The sequence below is a fragment of the Stegostoma tigrinum genome, chromosome 27, assembly GCF_030684315.1.
Source record: "Stegostoma tigrinum isolate sSteTig4 chromosome 27, sSteTig4.hap1, whole genome shotgun sequence".
NCBI lineage: Eukaryota > Metazoa > Chordata > Chondrichthyes > Orectolobiformes > Stegostomatidae > Stegostoma > Stegostoma tigrinum.
Window position 1 is genome coordinate 9,553,020 of NC_081380.1, and position 16,958 is coordinate 9,569,977.

Consider the following 16,958-nt stretch of genomic DNA (forward strand, 5'->3'; position numbering starts at 1 on the left):
CTCCTCTAACCAAAAAAAAAGGTTCTGTGTGCCTGATTGGTAAGGTAACAAGTTTATTTTTATTCTTTATTTTTTAAGTCTTGGGAGTTCAGAATACTGGGAACAGAGGTCAGGGCAGTTGAATGTTCCTCCTGCAGAAAGTGGGAGGTAAGGGTCACCACTAGTGTCCCTGCTGACTACATCTGCAGGAAGTGCACCCAACTCCAGCTCCTTGAAAACCGCGTTAGGGAACTGGAGCTGGAGCTGGATGAACTTCGGATCATTCGGGAGGCAGAGGGCGTTATTGAGAGGAGTTACAGGGAGGTAGTCACTCCTCAAGTACAAGAAAACGGCAGATGGGTTACGGTCAGGGGACGGAAAGGGAACGGGCAGGCAGTGCAGGGATCCCCTGTGGCCATTCCCCTCAACAATAAGTATACCGTTTTGGATACTGTTGGGGGGATGACTTACCAGGGGAAAGCAGTGGGGCACAGGTCTCTGGCACAGAGTCTGTCCCTGCTGCTCAGAAGGGATGGGGGAAGAGGAGCAGATCATTAGTCATTGGGGACTCCATAGTTAGGGGGACAGATAGGATGTTCTGTGGGGACAAGAGGGGCTCATGGTTGGTGTGTTGCCTCCCAGGTGCCAGGGTGCGTGATGTCTCTATCGTGTTTTTGGGATTCTTAAGGGGGAGGGGGAGCAGCCCCAAGTCGTGGTCCACATTGGCACCAACGACATAGGTAGGAAGAGAGATGGGGATTTAAGGCAGAAATTCAGGGAGCTAGGATGGAAGCTGAGAGCTAGGACGAACAGAGTTGTTGTCTCTGGTTTGTTGCCCGTGCCACGTGCTAGTGAGGCAAGGAATAGGGGGAGAGAGGGGAGTTGAACACGTGGCTACAGGGATGGTGCAGGAGGGAGGGTTTTGGATTCTTGGATAATTGGGGGGTCTTTCTGGAGTAGGTAGGACCTCTACAAGCAGGATGGTCTTCACCTGAACCAGAGGGGTACCGATATCCTGGGGGAGAAATTTGCTAAGGCTATTCGGGTGGGTTTAAACTAACTCAGCAGGGGGATGGGCACCAAAATTGTAGTTCGACTATAGAAAAGGTTGAGAGTAGGGTGGTCCGAAATAAAGTTTCAGGGAAGCAAGATGGCACCGGCAAGCAAGAAGTTGGTTTGAAGTGTGTCTACTTCAATGCCAGGAGCGTCCGGAATAAGGTGGGTGAACTTGCAGCATGGGTTAGTACCTGGGACTTCGACGTTGTAGCCATTTCGGAGACATGGATAGAGCAGGGACAAGAATGGTTGTTGCAGGAATGGTTGTTTCAGTAAGAACAGAGAAGATTGTAAAAGGGGCGGAGGTGTGGCATTCTTGGTCAAGGACAGTATTACAGTTGCAGAAAGGATGTTTGGGGGCTCATCAACTGAGGTAGTATGGGCTAAGGTTAGAAACAGGAAAGGAGAGGTCACCCTGTTGGGAGTTTTCTATAGGCCTCCGAATAGTTCCAGAGATGTAGAGGAAAGGATAGCAAAGATGATTCTCGATAGGAGTGAGAGAGACAGGGTAGTTGTCATTGGGGACTTCAACTTTCCAAATATTGACTGGGAACACTATAGTTCGAGTACTATAGATGGGTGAGTTTTTGTCCAGTGTGTGCAGGAGGGCTTCCTGACACAGTATGTAGATAGGTCAACAAGGGGCGAAGCCGCATTAGATTTGGTACTGGGTAATGAGCCTGGCCAGGTGTTAGATTTGGAAGTAGGTGAGCACTTTGGTGATAGCGATCATAATTCTGTTATGTTTACTTTAGTGATGGAAAGGGATAGGTGTATACCACTGGGCAAGAGTTATAGCTGGGGGAAAGGCAATTACAATGAGATTAGGCAAGATTCAGGGAGCATAGGATGGGGAAGGAAACTGAAGGGGATGGGCACATTAGAAATATGGAGCTTATTCAAGGAAAAGCTCCTATGTGTCCTAGATAAGTATGTACCTGTCAGGCAGGGAGGAAGCTGTAGAGTGTGGGAGCTGTGGTTTACGAAGAAGGTGGAATCTCTGGTCAAGAGGAAGAAGAAGGCTTATGTTAGGATGAGATGTGAAGGCTCAGTTAGGGCACTTGAGGGCTACGAGGTAGCCAGGAAAGACCGAAAGAGAGAGCTCAGAGGAGCCAGGAGGAGACGAGAAGTTGTTGGCGGATAGGATCAGGGTAAACCCTAAGGCTTTCTATAGGTATTTAAGGAATAAAAGAATGATGAAAGTAAGATTAGGCCCAATCAAAGATAGTGGTGGTAAGTTGTGTGTGGAGTCAGATGAGATAGGGGAAGCGCTAAATGAATATTTTTCAACAGTATTCACTCTAGAAAACAACAATGTTGTCGAGGAGAATACTGAGATACAGGCTACTAGACTATGTGGGATTGAGGCTCACAAGGAAGAGGTATTAGAAATCCTACAGAGGGTGAAGATAGATAAGTCCCCTGGGCCGGATGGGATTTATCCTCGGATCCTCTGGGAAGCCAGGGAGGAGATTGCCGAGCCTTTGGCATTGATCTTTAACTCGTCATTGTCTACAGGAATAGTGCCAGATGACAGGAGGATAGCAAATGTGGTTCCCCAGTTCAAGAAGGGGAGTAGAGACAACCCTGGTAATTATAGACCAGTGAGCCTTACCTCAGTTGTTGGTAAAGTGTTGGAAAAGGTTATAAGGGATAGGATTTATCATCATCTAGAAAAAAATAAATTGATTAGGGATAGTCAGCACGGTTTTGTGAAGGGAAGGTCATGCCTCACAAACCTTATTGAGTTCTTTGAGAAGGTGACCAAACAGGTAGATGAGAGTAAACCGGTTGATGTGGTGTAAATGGATTTCAGCAAGGCGTTCGATAAGGTTCCCCACAGTAGGCCATTGTACAAAATGCGGAGGAATGGAATTGTGGGAGATATAGCAGTTTGGATCAGAAATTGGCTTGCTGAAAGAAGACAGAGGGTGGTAGTTGATGGGAAATGTTCATCCTGGAGACCAGTTGCTAGTGGTGTACCGCAAGGGTCAGTGTTGGGTCCACTGCTGTTTGTCATTTTTATCAATGACCTGGATGAGGGCGTAGAAGGATGGGTTAGTAAATTTGTAGAAGACACTAAGGTCGGTGGAGTTGTGGTTAGTGACGAAGGATGCTGTAGGTTGCAGAGAGACATAGATAAGCTGCAGAGCTGGGCTGAGAGGTGGCAAATGGAGTTCAATGCAGACAAGTGTGAGGTGATGCACTTTGGTCGGAGTAACCGGAATGCAAAGTACAGGGCTAATGGTAAGATTCTCAGCATTGTAGATGAGCAGAGAGATCTCGGTGTCCATGTACACAGATCCTTGAAAGTTGCCACCCAGGTTGACAGGGCTGTTAAGAAGGCGTACAGTGTTTTAGCTTTTATTAATAGAGGGATCGAGTTCCGGAATCAAGCGGTTATGGTGAAGCTGTACAAAACTCTGGTGCGGCCGCACTTGGAGTATTGTGTACCGTTCTGGTCACCGCATTATAAGAAGGATGTGGAAGCTTTGGAAGGGGTGCAGAGGAGATTTACTAGGATGTTGCCTGGTATGGAGGGAAGGTCTTACGAGGAAAGGCTGAGGGACTTGAGGCTGTTTTCATTAGAGAGAAGGTTGAGAGGTGACTTAATTGAAACATAAAATAATCAGAGGGTTAGATAGGGTAGATAGGGAGAGGCTTTTTCCTAGGATTGTGACGGCGAGCACGAGGGGGCATAGCTTTAAATTGAGGGGTGAAAGATATAGGACCGATGTCAGAGGTAGTTTCTTTACTCAGAGTAGTAAGGGAATGGAACGCTTTGCCTGCAACGGTAGTAGATTTGCCAACTTTGGGTACATTTAAGTCGTCATTGGACAAGCATATGGACGTACGTGGAATAGTGTAGGTTGGATGGGCTTGAGATCGGTATGACAGGTCGGCACAACATCGAGGGCCGAAGGGCCTGTACTGTGCTGTAATGTTCTATGTTCTATGTTCAGTCAAATCGAGTCTTCTAAATTCCAGTGGAGACAAGCTCAGCCTGTCCAACACTTTCTCAGAAGGCGACCTACCATTCCAGGTTTTCATCTAATTAACCTGTTCTAATGCTTCAAATTTATATTCTTCTTTAAATAAGATGACCAGTACTATACACAAAAGGTGGTCTCACCAATTGAATAATAATCTCCCTACTTCTGTATTGAATTCCATTCAATGGGGTAATATCATATTAGCTTTTTTAAATGGACTGTGACCAGCATCACCACTAGGAGGAGCACCACACAAGCAAAAATCACATTTATTGTGCAAAGTCCAGTGAAATAGTTCAATCAAGTAAGGTATATCTCAACGCCTGTTAGTACTAATGAGGTAAGCTCAACATAGTGAACTGATGTCCACTAGGGCCAGAACTGACTGACTATCCACTCTTTCATAGGAAAAATTATTGCAGCATCACCCAAGTAATTTATACACATGCAGTTTGAGCATTTTCTAGCTTCTGGATGGCATGTATGCTTCAATATTCTGATCCAGAACTACGTATTGACTTTGATTCATGCAACAGGACATCCGAGTCACTAATTTCTGACCGAACACACACCTCTTTCTGCTAAAATGGATGAGTTATATCTACACATTATATTCCATATGCAAACTTCTGCCCAGTTGCAACCTGTTCATGTCCCTTTGCATAACCTACCTCTTCTTGACACATTCCTTTTCTTACCCAAGTGTTTTTGGCAAATTTAACTATTTGATTAGAACTTTATTTTCCAAAATCATTGAGTTAGAGTGTAAATATGAGGGCCCAAGACTGATCCCCGTGGCACTTTACTAGTTCGCTTGCTAATCTGTTTAGCCCTTTATTTACATTAACATGTTACCTCCTATTCCATGTGCTCAAATTTTGTAGCCAGTTCTAATGTGGCACCCCACCGAAAGCTATTTGGTCACCACATCCGCAGGTTCCTTTCTATCCACCAAGATTGTGTCACAGAACTCTACTAGTTAAATAAGCATGATTTCCCTTTCACAAATTAGGACATGAAGGCTCCATCTGATCATAATTAGGGTTGTAGAATGTTTGGACAATGCTAGCACCTTCCTAATTACGCTAACCGACCTGTGATTTCCAGCTTTCTTGACTAAAGGTGATATTTGCTAAATTGTAATCTACTGGGACCTCAAACTTAATGTGCAAGGTTATAACAGATAGATGATCAGTGTGATCACATGTCAATCTCTTCAAATTACATTGACACTTGGTGTCTTTTCCCCAGGATGGGGGATTTCAAGACTAGAGGGCACGTTTTAAGGTGAGGAGAGAAATTTTCAAAAATATGCAGGGGCTTTCACATGCTAGTGATACAGTTAAGTCATTTTGCCTCAATTGAAAATTCCTGTTCACTGTATTTGAGTACCCCCAAACTAACACTAACCCTATTTCCATACTACAGCCCATACCCTGACCTCATACTGCAATTCCCCAAACCCCATTCGGCAGGTTTCCTCTTCTGTCTAAACCCAAGAAAGTCTTACAAGGCTCTCCACTCAGCTAACAGGGTCATCCTTTCTGCAGCATCCTAATTCACTGATTGATCAGTCCCAATATTCCCTTCACCGTATCAGCTGTCATATCTCTTTCCAGGGACCATCCACTCCTTTCAAAGGTTTACTGTATTTCCAGTTGGGTGTTTGGTTTAGCTCAGTTGGCAGAACAGTAGTTGACATTTGCTCTGCATTGCAGACGATGAATTCAATTCTCACTGGGTTATCATTAAGGACTCTCCTTCTCAACCTCCCCCTGCACCAGAGATATGGTAACCCTCAGGTTAAATCACAAGTTGCCTCACCAATGGGACAAAAGTCCTGTGGTCCAGTAAAACTATGGCAACTTTTCTTTGTATAAACAAAATATATACTCACTGTACTCTCCTCTTAAAAAGAACACAACCAACCACTGATCACTTTGCTACCCTAATCTTATTCAGGGCACTGGAGCAGTACCATCATCTGCACGAGATCCTGTGTATCCACCAGGAAGAAAAACGCATCAACACAGGATCCACAACCAGGCCAACTTCCCCAACATCAAGGCACTGACCACCCTTCACACGACTTGAATCCCCGAATGTTGCAACTCCCCAAGCAGGTCCTCTATTTCCAGCTTTGAAACTGTAGGTAAGTCCTAAGTGGCAGAGGAAGCACTTCAGTAATTCCCTCAAGGCCTCACCGGCGAAGTGCAACATTCCCACAGACATCTGGGAATCACTGGCCCAAATGGAGGAGCAGCACCCAGGAAGGTGTTGAGCACCTAGACACTTGCCGTTGGGAAAGAAAAATGAGATGCCAGGTGAAAGGAGCGTGCTGCTACACTAATGTCCACCCATCCCTTCCCGTGACCATCACCTACCAAGTGTAACAGAGCCTGTGGCAGCTATATCAGTTTGTACAGCTACCTATGCACCCATCCTGAGAGTAGAAGAGACATCCTCCTCTGCAAGGAACCTCCAATGATGATGATTCAGGTCTCAGTTTTTGGCTTCGTACACAAATCTCAACATCAACTCAAGGAACCGCATCCTCATCTATTTATTGGTCCCTTCACGTTTGCCTGTGTCCCACAACTACTAAAGTTTTTGTTAACCAATCCTGGGTTTAAAGTCAAAATTCGCATAAATTTCCATTTGTGGAAAGACTTCTAAACTTCTGCTTTTTAAATAACAGAGTGTTCCTCAATTTCTCTCCTGAGAAGTCTGGCTTTAGTTATGTGACTGTTCTCCCCAGTCCTATAGTTTCCAAGGCTGGAAATAGGATAGATATTTGTTTTCTTAAGCTTTTAAAAAATTGTAGAAAAAACAGCAGTACTTTTTATGATTTCTCCTCAATGTAACCCTTGGAAGTCCAGGTATAATTCTACATTATTCTGCTTCAGAGACTAATATACCCTTCTTAAAACATGGAACTGCTGGGTGTATGGTCTACCCAGGGATTTATGAGAAGCACAATTCCGATTGCCTTGTAGTTCTAGTCTCCCAGGGATAGAGGGCAGAATTCACCCAGACTTTCTGGTAATTTCTGTACACCAGTTTGGATCTCCAAGTCTTTTTAGACTTCAAATTTGAATGTTTTTGACATTGCAAAATTACCCTGTTTTATCCTTTTCAGATCCAGAGGGGTTGACCTCACATTTGCCAGTGGCCACAGTTTTGTCTAGACACTATATATGATTTTATGATTTGTGTTTATATCTACACCCCATACACCATCGGTCATTTCCTTTCTATTCCATTATCTCAGCTGTTAATAAGTAGTGAATAGTTGAGACCTCAAACTATCAAGTGACACCAGACACAACATCCCACCAATTAGAGTGCAAACTAATTATACGAACCATCTCATCAAGTACATTTTGGAATTCTACATAAATAACAAGTATAGACACTTACCCCTTCACTGCATTGGCCACACAATCAAAAAGTTTGAATCCAATTTACCAGCCAAGGTCTATCCCTTATTTTCAAATTAATGTTGGTTCTCCATGACCTGCCTAAAATTTCAGTATTTAGCCATCTTATCATTTCATGATTATGACAGTGGAACAATCTAGAAGTCCAAGCTAATGGTCTGGGGGACACAACGAAATATAAAGGTAGTCTCTGTTGGTTGTAAAAACCCATCTAGTTCAGTGTGTCCACTGAAGTAGTAAATCTGTCATCGTTACGTCTGACCATTATGTGACTCCACAGCCACAACACGGTTGACGTTTATCTACTGTCTGAAGTGGCCCCGCAAGCCACTCCATTCAAGTGCAGGTAGGGAAGGGCAAGAAATACTGGCCTCAGCAGGAGACACCCACATTACATGAAAGAAACAAAAGCAGTTAATTCCCTTGTTTTCCTCATTTCTTAAATAACAAATTTAAAGGGAAGTTTCAAAGCAAGCCTTGAGATTTATCTGGTGTACAGAGAGAAGGATCCCGACTCTCACTGATGGTTTACCATACTGGATTTCATTAACCAGGCAGGATGACTGTCATTGTCTACCCATTTCTTTTTTATAAAAAAGTGAAGTGAATAAATGCCATGTGCTGGGTAACTTGTATTCAAATCTCTGTCTCATCTTCCAAATTTTCTCATAGCAGCTCCCAGATGGTGGGGCAGGTGACCCCTCTTCACCAATTGAGCAGAAAAGAACGATAGACAAGACACTGTGGACCTTGTTAGAATTACATTTTCTTGACTCCTTTGCACAATTTCCTCAAGTGTTACAGAGATAACAGAACTCTGGAAATAACAAAGGGGAAGAAAATACTCAAACTGTTCAAATCCTCTTATTTTCACTACTTCTAGAAACACCATATAAAGATTTTGAGGGCCAAAAAAAACCAAACATCATTTACAATAATCCAAGTATTATTGTCTTGTAGCAGTGAAGAGGGTCAAAACAGATAGGTTTTCAGTGATACTGAGTCGAACATTCAACACAAATGGTGCCACCAGTACAAAGCAAGTATTGTTTTCTTCATTTTAATAAAGGTATTCTGGTTGACAAGTCAGATGTACAGAACACTCCCTCAACCAAAGAGACAAAATTTGGTGAATTTCACAGAAGCAATTCATCTTGTGCTGATTAAAAAAAGAAAAAAAAATCTTTTGAATGGTACAAAAAGGTCTGGATATAAGCAAACATTTTCCTATGTTGTACAATTATAATACACAGCTGATGTCAAAGCTTTCTGAAGCTCACACCTCTCCACTGGATGATTCTGGAGGCTCAGATTTCTCATGCAGACTGACATCAGGTCCTGCAAGTTTGAGGAGGAAATTATTAGACTGTGCTCAAGAGTGGAGTAAAGATAGTTCAATATCAGTGCAGCTCATGTCAAGACTTATATTTTTAGGAATTTAAACAAAAAAAGATATCAAGCCACAAAATGGCCAAAATCAGCAGCACAGAAGTAATACAGGCAAAGCAAAAGGGAACAAAGAAGCAAGCGGCCAGAAAGAGGTATAATCACCATCTCCTGTCAGGTATCAGTATATTACAATCAATACTCTCTCGTACTCAAACATCTTCTCAGTGAAGGAAGCATTAATTTAAAATCTCCAGTTATATAATTTAATAGTGGCAACCTGAACATTTCTGAATGCAGACGCAAGGGTCTTTCTCGAGTTCAATTCGATCTCATTTAAAATAAGAACATGGTATTATGCCATTGATTTCAGCAAGCCAACTTAGTGCTAACAAAATTATTTTAAACTGATTTCCATTAGTAAACTTCTGTTTTTTTCATGAGTGTATCAGTAAAAATAGATTTCATCTTCAACGGTAGGGATAAACTTCAATGCAGGTGCCTCTTTTTCTTGTAAAATTAGGGTCTGAACAAGCCTTGGGGGTCACATTTGTGAAGCCAGCACATCAAAGCACGCTATACAGGAGGTCCCTGATATGCTCAGCAACTGTGGACTCAAATTATGTTTCATTTCTTGACAAAAAGTAACAGTGCTCTTGGAGAATCATTAGGTATCGAGGTGAGGACTTGAAGAATTAAGTAGAGCAAATATTTTCAGCTAATCATTCACTTAGTTAAATTTATTGTGAAGGGCAGTAGAGCAGTAACTTATCATAGTCTTATGACAGAGGTCATCAAAGTGTGACTCAGATCACAAAACAAGACTGCTTACTAAAAGCAAGGATGCACGCAGGTGAATAGTGGCAATCTCCATTTTAAAGGCAATTTTTAATATGCAGGTGGAGCCACAAGCAAAAGCTCTTCATTGTTACTTTTAAAACCTGTTCATGGCTTAAATTAAGAATTTGATGAGCCCCACAGAAGTAATGTGTGAACTGTGTGAATAATTATGGGTTGACATTTGACCATAATTTAAAACCACGTGTTTTCCGTTTTAACATATGTGTAAAATAATTTTTTTTTCCTTAAGAAACCCATTTTTTGACATTCCCATGATTTCTGGGCCACAATTTCTAACCTGGTGATTCTTCTTTTGGTTTCCTTCTTTTGGGAAAAGTGATTGGGGGGAAAAATAGGATAAAAATAAGATTTTAAATTTGAAAGGAGGTGGGAACCAACTTAAAAGTCCTTAAAGATGACAAAGTGCAGTTTAGGAGTATATTCATTGGATTATTTGCAATCCACACTTATTGAACCTACTGTTTTCTAAACCACCACATTTAATCAGTGTTACACCTCTCTGCTAAAAATAAGCTGTACCTTTCTACTATTGTCATACATATTCTGATAAAATGAAGTTAATTTAGTACAATAAAGATTAGAGCATGCAGTGTTTAAGAGGTAAAGTGCATAATAGGAAAAGAAAAGAACAAGCTATTTTACACAGAAGTGTAAGTAACATCAATAAATATGTCAGAGGGAAATCCTAGTAACGACATTGCTGGCAGAGAGGAACCACTGGATGTTTCGTGAGCTGGCTGCAGAAGCCCACTGAAAGCTAAACTTACTGCACTCATATGAGTTCCTACTACCATGTTGAGTTTGGCTCTTCTTTAATTTTAGGCAGTTCTTGTGTTTGAGGTTTATCTGGCAGAATAGAAACCAAAATAATTCAATGAATCACAGTAATAAATTACGGCTGGCTTGATCAGAAGATTTGGTGTTATGCAAGAGCTAGAGATTTCCAATTTCTAAGTGGAATCCTGGTTCTTTAATTAGATATCCTCTATAAAACGTAGATCAGAGTTTAGCCTCATCACAAAAACAAAATATGACCAAGTAAACTACTTCAACCTATAACTTCTGAGATCTAGAATATAAACGGCAGCCGATACATGAGGATCCCAAAAAATGCAAGTTTCCCTTGGGGCTTGGAACAACAATCAAATTTTCACAATGTTCAAAATCCTGAAACATCCTAACAATGTAGCAAGTGTACTTATATCCCATGGACTCCAGCAGTTTAAAAGGATGGGTCATCAACATCTCTTGTGCAATTATGAGCAATAAGTGTTGGACTTGCCACTAGGGATCACATCGTATGTACAGGTAACAGTGCTTATGACACTACGCATAGGTTGCCATATACGAAATTGATAGTAATTAGACTCTCTAAATCAAATTGGTAATATGATATTAACGGCTCAAGCAGTTTCGAAACAGTACTGAAATATAGGATAAGTCATTCTTATACTTACTATAGCTAGTAAACCACATGTAGAGGTACAACTCAAAAATATTTTTGGTCATTTTAGCAAAAACAGTTTATATTAGAATCTGACTGTTAAAGGTTAAGTAGTTTCGTTCATCAAGATTTTTGCCAAAGTTCAAAATCAGGCAGAAAATAACTAATGGCTGCAATCATCCATTTTTTGGCTTCTTATAAACAGAAATGCACGACTGAATCCATTTCAAAGCATAAATATAAACAGGACTCAGGCTGTGCTGTGTCACAACTTCACATTACACGTGCATGAATAACAAAGACGTTGGTAACAACAATTGTGAAGCCAACCTCTCACCGCTTTCACAGCACTTAGCTGGGTCATGACACTTCCATCAAAAATCAATATATTTTCTCTTTTAGACAGTGTACCTTTTGCTTTGAGTAATACAGCAGCTTTAGAATGTGGCCTGACTCGAAACAATAAGTAATATAGTACACCTACCTTGCGCTGCTGATAAAAGCGGAACCAGCGATACAGTCGGCATCTCTGGGGTTTGTTCCATTGGGACAATCTGTACCACCGATGGAGGTGGAGGTGGAGCAGCTGACGGTGCTGCTACTGCATCTGGTGGTACCTCTGTTCCACTTGGTTCAGCTAGCTCTGCAAATGTAAAGCCACAAGAGTCAGGTCAAGTGCTTATCTTTAATAGATTAAGCATAGAATGTATTGACACACATATGCATACACTCATACGTACACTAAAATTTCATTCAATGGTACTTTTCACTTACGGTTATTAATTAGGAGCCCTGGAAAAGGTCTGTGGAAGCAAAGTAAAGAAATTACATTTTTAACATTTCATACAAAAGAATTTACAAACTTTTTTAAAAAGCAGTTCTTCAGCTAAATTGCCTCCTGCTTTCTTGGCCATGTGATATCAAACCTACAAAGGCAGCAATCTATTTTCCTTCTGGATAAAAGATTTGTATTACTTATTTCTCCCTTACATGCCTAAACCAAGATCACAACAGACCACAGAACAGAACTCAGGCTGCGCTGTGCTCTACTGCTCCATTCAACATTGCGTCAGTGTGTTACTGCTCAGCACCATTTGGCTGTTCCTACAGTGCAGTGTTAATCATTAGTGTTCTCTACTCTTTAAAAGCTTTATCCAGATCAAAAGCATATAACATTTCATAATCCTCTGCAATGTCAAATTTCAGATTACAGACATCTCAGCAACACCTCACCTTATGACGGTAAATTTGATAAAGTTGGCAGATTCCAGGATTTTTTTCATGGCACTTATTTCAAGGTAACTTGGTGCTTTAAAAGGAACTCCTGGAGGCATGCCATCAACTATAACACATCCAGGATTGATTGTTATCTTTCTGTAAGGAACCTTCACTGGGAAATTCATTCCGATAGCTTCGCCTACAAGAAAAAAGGTTATATTTAAGGTTATATCTGTTTTAATCTCTTTTGCAAGTATTTAATCCAATCGCAGAAAGAAAACAAATGCATGATATGAACATCTGGCCACTAATATTAAAACATTACCAAATTTCTTGCTGAACAGGTCATTTACTTGTTCTCTCAGTTGTCTGGCTTTTTCCACCTTTGATACTTTTTCATTTTCACCTTCTGAAAGACAAACAACACTCTTATGCAGTTATGAAGACAGAATAACCAGTTGCTGCCACAGATATGAGCTACATTGTTCATTTGAACTCCAAATACCCTCTTTATAGTCATCAGCCTATTTATCCCTTTCAATATAGCATTTCATGGTGAAATCAGATTTCGATATCAGAACTAAGAATAAGAAGGAAGCACAGATCTGAGTCACTATCCTTCCACTCCAGGTCGCTAATGCAAATGGAAAGATTATAGCACTTTTTTAAAAACATCATATATAGTCCTCACTGATTGGACTTTCTAATTAAAATCAGGATTTTAGCAAAGAGAAAGGGAAGAAAACTTTACAAAATAGTGCTGCAAGTATAATGAAAAAGCTGAAGTTCCACAGAGCACTGCGAAAATTGAATAAATGTAAATTACACCCTACCTGGGACTGTAACTTGAATGATATTAAGATCTTCAACACCCGTTGCTGTGGGTAACGCAGCAGCTCGACTTTCTAAACCTGCATCATAAGAATTTAAGAGACCATCTCACCACCAGAACCCCCATTTAAACAAAGATCAAATGAAATAGGTACAAAGAAAAATGATAAATCCACTTTTGGGACAGTAAAAGTAAAATCAATCTTGTGCAGTCCAATCATGCACTACACAGGGAGAAGCCAAAAGTGCCCATCACCATTGACCACGTCACCTCACTCACTCAAAAGAAGCAACCCAAAGAAAACAAAATCTATAGATGAGTGACAGAAATAACATGCAAATATCAACCAAGTTTTATTCTGAAGTTTTAATCTTGCAGCATTCCACCTCCCTGATGATAACTTAAAACTCCTGATTATACAAATTAATCAGATTGATAGATTTAACAACATGTTCTAAGAAAAATGATTATTAAAAGGCTAGTGATTAATCAAGGGTACATGGAGCCATTTTGACTACATTAGTATTATCTGTTACATTCTACGCGACTAAAACATCTCCGAGTTCCTTCACCAGTGTCCCCTGCACCATTTAAAGAATGCTCTACCTGAAGAAACAATTGTTAACAGTTTATATTTGTGATAAGGTAACAAAGTGTGAAGCTGGATGAACACAGCAGGCCAAGCAGCATCTCAGGAGCACAAAAGCTGACGTTTCGGGCACAGACCCTTCATCAGATATTTGTGATAAGCTGACTTTTAAAGGGGAGTATTGATGGTGGTACTCTTTAAAAGTGAACCATAAATCTGAATCTATCATTGCTTATGGTACACGAATAAGAAAATGCTTCCTTCTCCCACTGTCTTTTCTGTTGCAGGTTGAAGATTTTAATTTACATCCAATACTGACATCATAATCTAAACTAGTAAATCAATGTGCATGGCCTAGAAGCAGACAGAAGCTAATGTAAGCAACACTAATTGTTTAACTTGAGAAAACCTGCTTTTCAAACCAATCCTAACATGTTGGCCAGTTGTTATTCTGCTCTTTACTCTATCCATCCTCATTGGAAAATTGACACCCTATTTTTGAGTTTTTTCTATTGTTTTAGTCTGTGAACAAGAACTCTATTCTTTGATGCCATCGTTGGAAATATTTGTATTTATTAATAGGAATGGCTGTATGCTGAGAAGACTGATGAACGGAATATTCAAAAGTCACATACAGAAACACACTGCTTTAAGTTACCACTGTCAGCATGTTCAACGATGCTTTTTTTAGCATCAGATTCATTAAGAAAAGTAAAGTATAGTGATTCTATTTTGGACAGTCACCCAAAATTGATCACTGGGTGAACATTAAAACAAATGCAAGAATTAGCCGACCTTCAATTATTTTGGACTACCACTTCTACATAGCTATGTGTATTACTTATGGAGCCTGTATGCTCTTATAGGGAGGTACAAATTATGTACCAAAACAAAGAAAGAAAGGTTAACGGCTGAATAAAACAACCCCTTTTCCGCTGTAAATGTTTACGAAATACATTAAGTATTTTTAGAATCCCAAACATTTCAAATAGATTACAGCAAATTCATAAGTTCTACTCTGGAAACTACCTTTCACTTGAGTAAATGCCTTGTTTACATTTTAAATTTCTCCCAACATTTTAAAAATCATTCCCATGAAATTTCTGTGCTATATAATTCTATGACTCTATAAATTGATTAATTGGTATTGTAATAACCTCCAGTTTTATTTTAAATTTACATCCACTCTTCACCCCACTGGTGATTTCAAACATTCATCACACTATAAAATTATTTCTCTACTGCTTTGTTACATCAAGGTAACGCCGTCAGTTTATTTTTGCTTTTAGAACAGTTCAAGGTTCTCTCCATAACCTCTCAAATGTAGATTTCCTTACGGATTTTCTTTATACTCAAGTTCTTTGCTGTTCTGTTCACATTGTTTTTATAAAGATGGTCAGAATAGATGATCACCACACAATTGTTGTCCGACCAATGGTGTGTGCCAGTTTATCACGGAGTGGAAATAACTGCAAAACAGTCCTTGCGGTAATAAAGTTCCAGTTCCACAAAGAAGATACATTGTGGGGTGTTTAGTAGCACCACCATCGTACTAAATGAGATAGATTTAATTGTAGGAGCAGCTCAAAACTGGCCATTCATGAGGTTGCTGTGCCCACACGTAACAGATCCATACTGCACCACAAACTTTGTTGCCATGGCCCAGCATATCTCATACTCTACCACCCAGTCAGGGATTGATCACTTTTTCAGTAAGTGTGGAACAGCGTGCCACGAACAACATTTTTGGGGAAGCTACTGAAGAAAATTTTTAGGGATAGGATTTATTTGCATTTGGAAAAGCATGGCCTAATTAGGGACAGTCAGCATAGCTTTGTGCAAGGCAGGTCAAATCTTACTAGCTTGACTTAAGTTTTCAAGGAGGTGACAAAGGTGGTCAATGAGGTTCGAGCAGTTGATGTTGTTTACATGGATTTTAGTAAGGCTTTCACAAGGTCCCTCATGGTAGGCTCATCCAGAAGATTAAGATGCATGGGATCCATGGTGTTTTGGCCACGTGGATTCAGAATTGGCTTGCTTAATGAAGACAGAGGGTAATGGTGGGCGTTTTTCAGGTAGGAGGTCCATGACTAGTGGTGTTCTACAGGGATCCACATGGGGCCTCTGCTGTTTGTCATGTATATAAAGACTTGGATGAGAACACAGATGGGTGGGTGAGTAAGTTTGCAGACGATACCAAGATCGGTGGAGTTGTGGATGGTATAGAAAGTTGTCAAATCATACTGAGAGATATAGATCAGTTGCAGATCTGGGCAGAGAAATGGCAGACAGAGTTTAATCTGGACAAGTGTGAGGTGCTGCACTTTGGAAGAACAAATGTTAAAGGAAAAATATACAGTTAATGGCAGCGCTTTGAACAGCAGGGATTCTGGGGTTCATGCCCATAGCTCCCTGAAAGTGGCCACGCAAGTAGACAGGGTAGTAAAGAGGGCATATGGCATGCGTGTCTTTATTGGTCAGGGAATTGAGTACATCGGTGAAGTTAAAAGGAATTAAAGAAGGAGGCGAAGTTTGTTTTAAAACCTGAAAGGTACTTCAGTGAAGTACCACAGAGTCAAATTATGAACACATTTACTCTTGATCCATGCAGATCAAAACTATGTACATCTATGATGTAGAGCAGGGTATGGAGAGCAATATTTCAAAATCAGCAGATGATGAATCTAGAAAGTATCGCAAACTAAAGGAAGGGTAGTGATAGGCTTCCAAAGGACTAGGTTGGTGCAACACAAGGTACCAGGGACAAGTATGACCAAAAACAAAAAAAGTCCAATAGTAGTCATAAAGAATCATATAATGAAAGCACTTTGAATAATGTGTAACAAAATACAAATGCTTTTAGAGCCACTGCAAATAGAATTGTTCAACTTCAAGTGGGTAGAAGCATTAGCTTTGCTTTGTTTTAATTTATATTATGCTCAAGATAGCGGACTGTGTTTGCATAAACGCACCACAGCATTCAATACAGTCAGAGCATATACTAACAACAGAACATAATCTTAATGGATCGTACATTTCACTTTACATACAAAGGACTATATCAATGCTTTGTAAATTATTTTCCAACCTACATTTGCTTTAACTCACCATGACCTCGTCAAAGGCAATCAGACACCAGACAACAAGCGCTGGCCTTACC

At 40.4% G+C, this 16,958-nt stretch overlaps 1 protein-coding gene across 13 annotated transcripts in view; it reads right to left on the reverse strand.

The window, feature by feature from the left end:
* Nucleotides 1-16,958, reverse strand: part of LOC125464498 (general transcription factor II-I-like) — a 224,658-nt gene that overhangs the window by 75,694 nt on the left and 132,006 nt on the right. For 10 of the 13 annotated variants that reach the window (XM_048556896.2, XM_048556895.2, XM_048556897.2 and 7 more), the window contains 6 exons: nucleotides 13,211-13,288; nucleotides 12,703-12,786; nucleotides 12,393-12,576; nucleotides 11,934-11,962; nucleotides 11,644-11,802; nucleotides 8,513-8,806 (listed from right to left, as the gene is read on the reverse strand). In XM_048556896.2, coding sequence (XP_048412853.1) covers nucleotides 8,745-8,806; nucleotides 11,644-11,802; nucleotides 11,934-11,962; nucleotides 12,393-12,576; nucleotides 12,703-12,786; nucleotides 13,211-13,288 — 596 coding nt within the window. In that variant the 3' untranslated portion in view covers nucleotides 8,513-8,744. Of the gene's footprint in view, nucleotides 1-8,512; nucleotides 8,807-10,482; nucleotides 10,562-11,643; nucleotides 11,803-11,933; nucleotides 11,963-12,392; nucleotides 12,577-12,702; nucleotides 12,787-13,210; nucleotides 13,289-16,958 lie in introns of those variants that run through there. The other 3 variants (XM_048556893.2, XM_048556894.2, XM_048556898.2) reach the window with 3 other exon arrangements.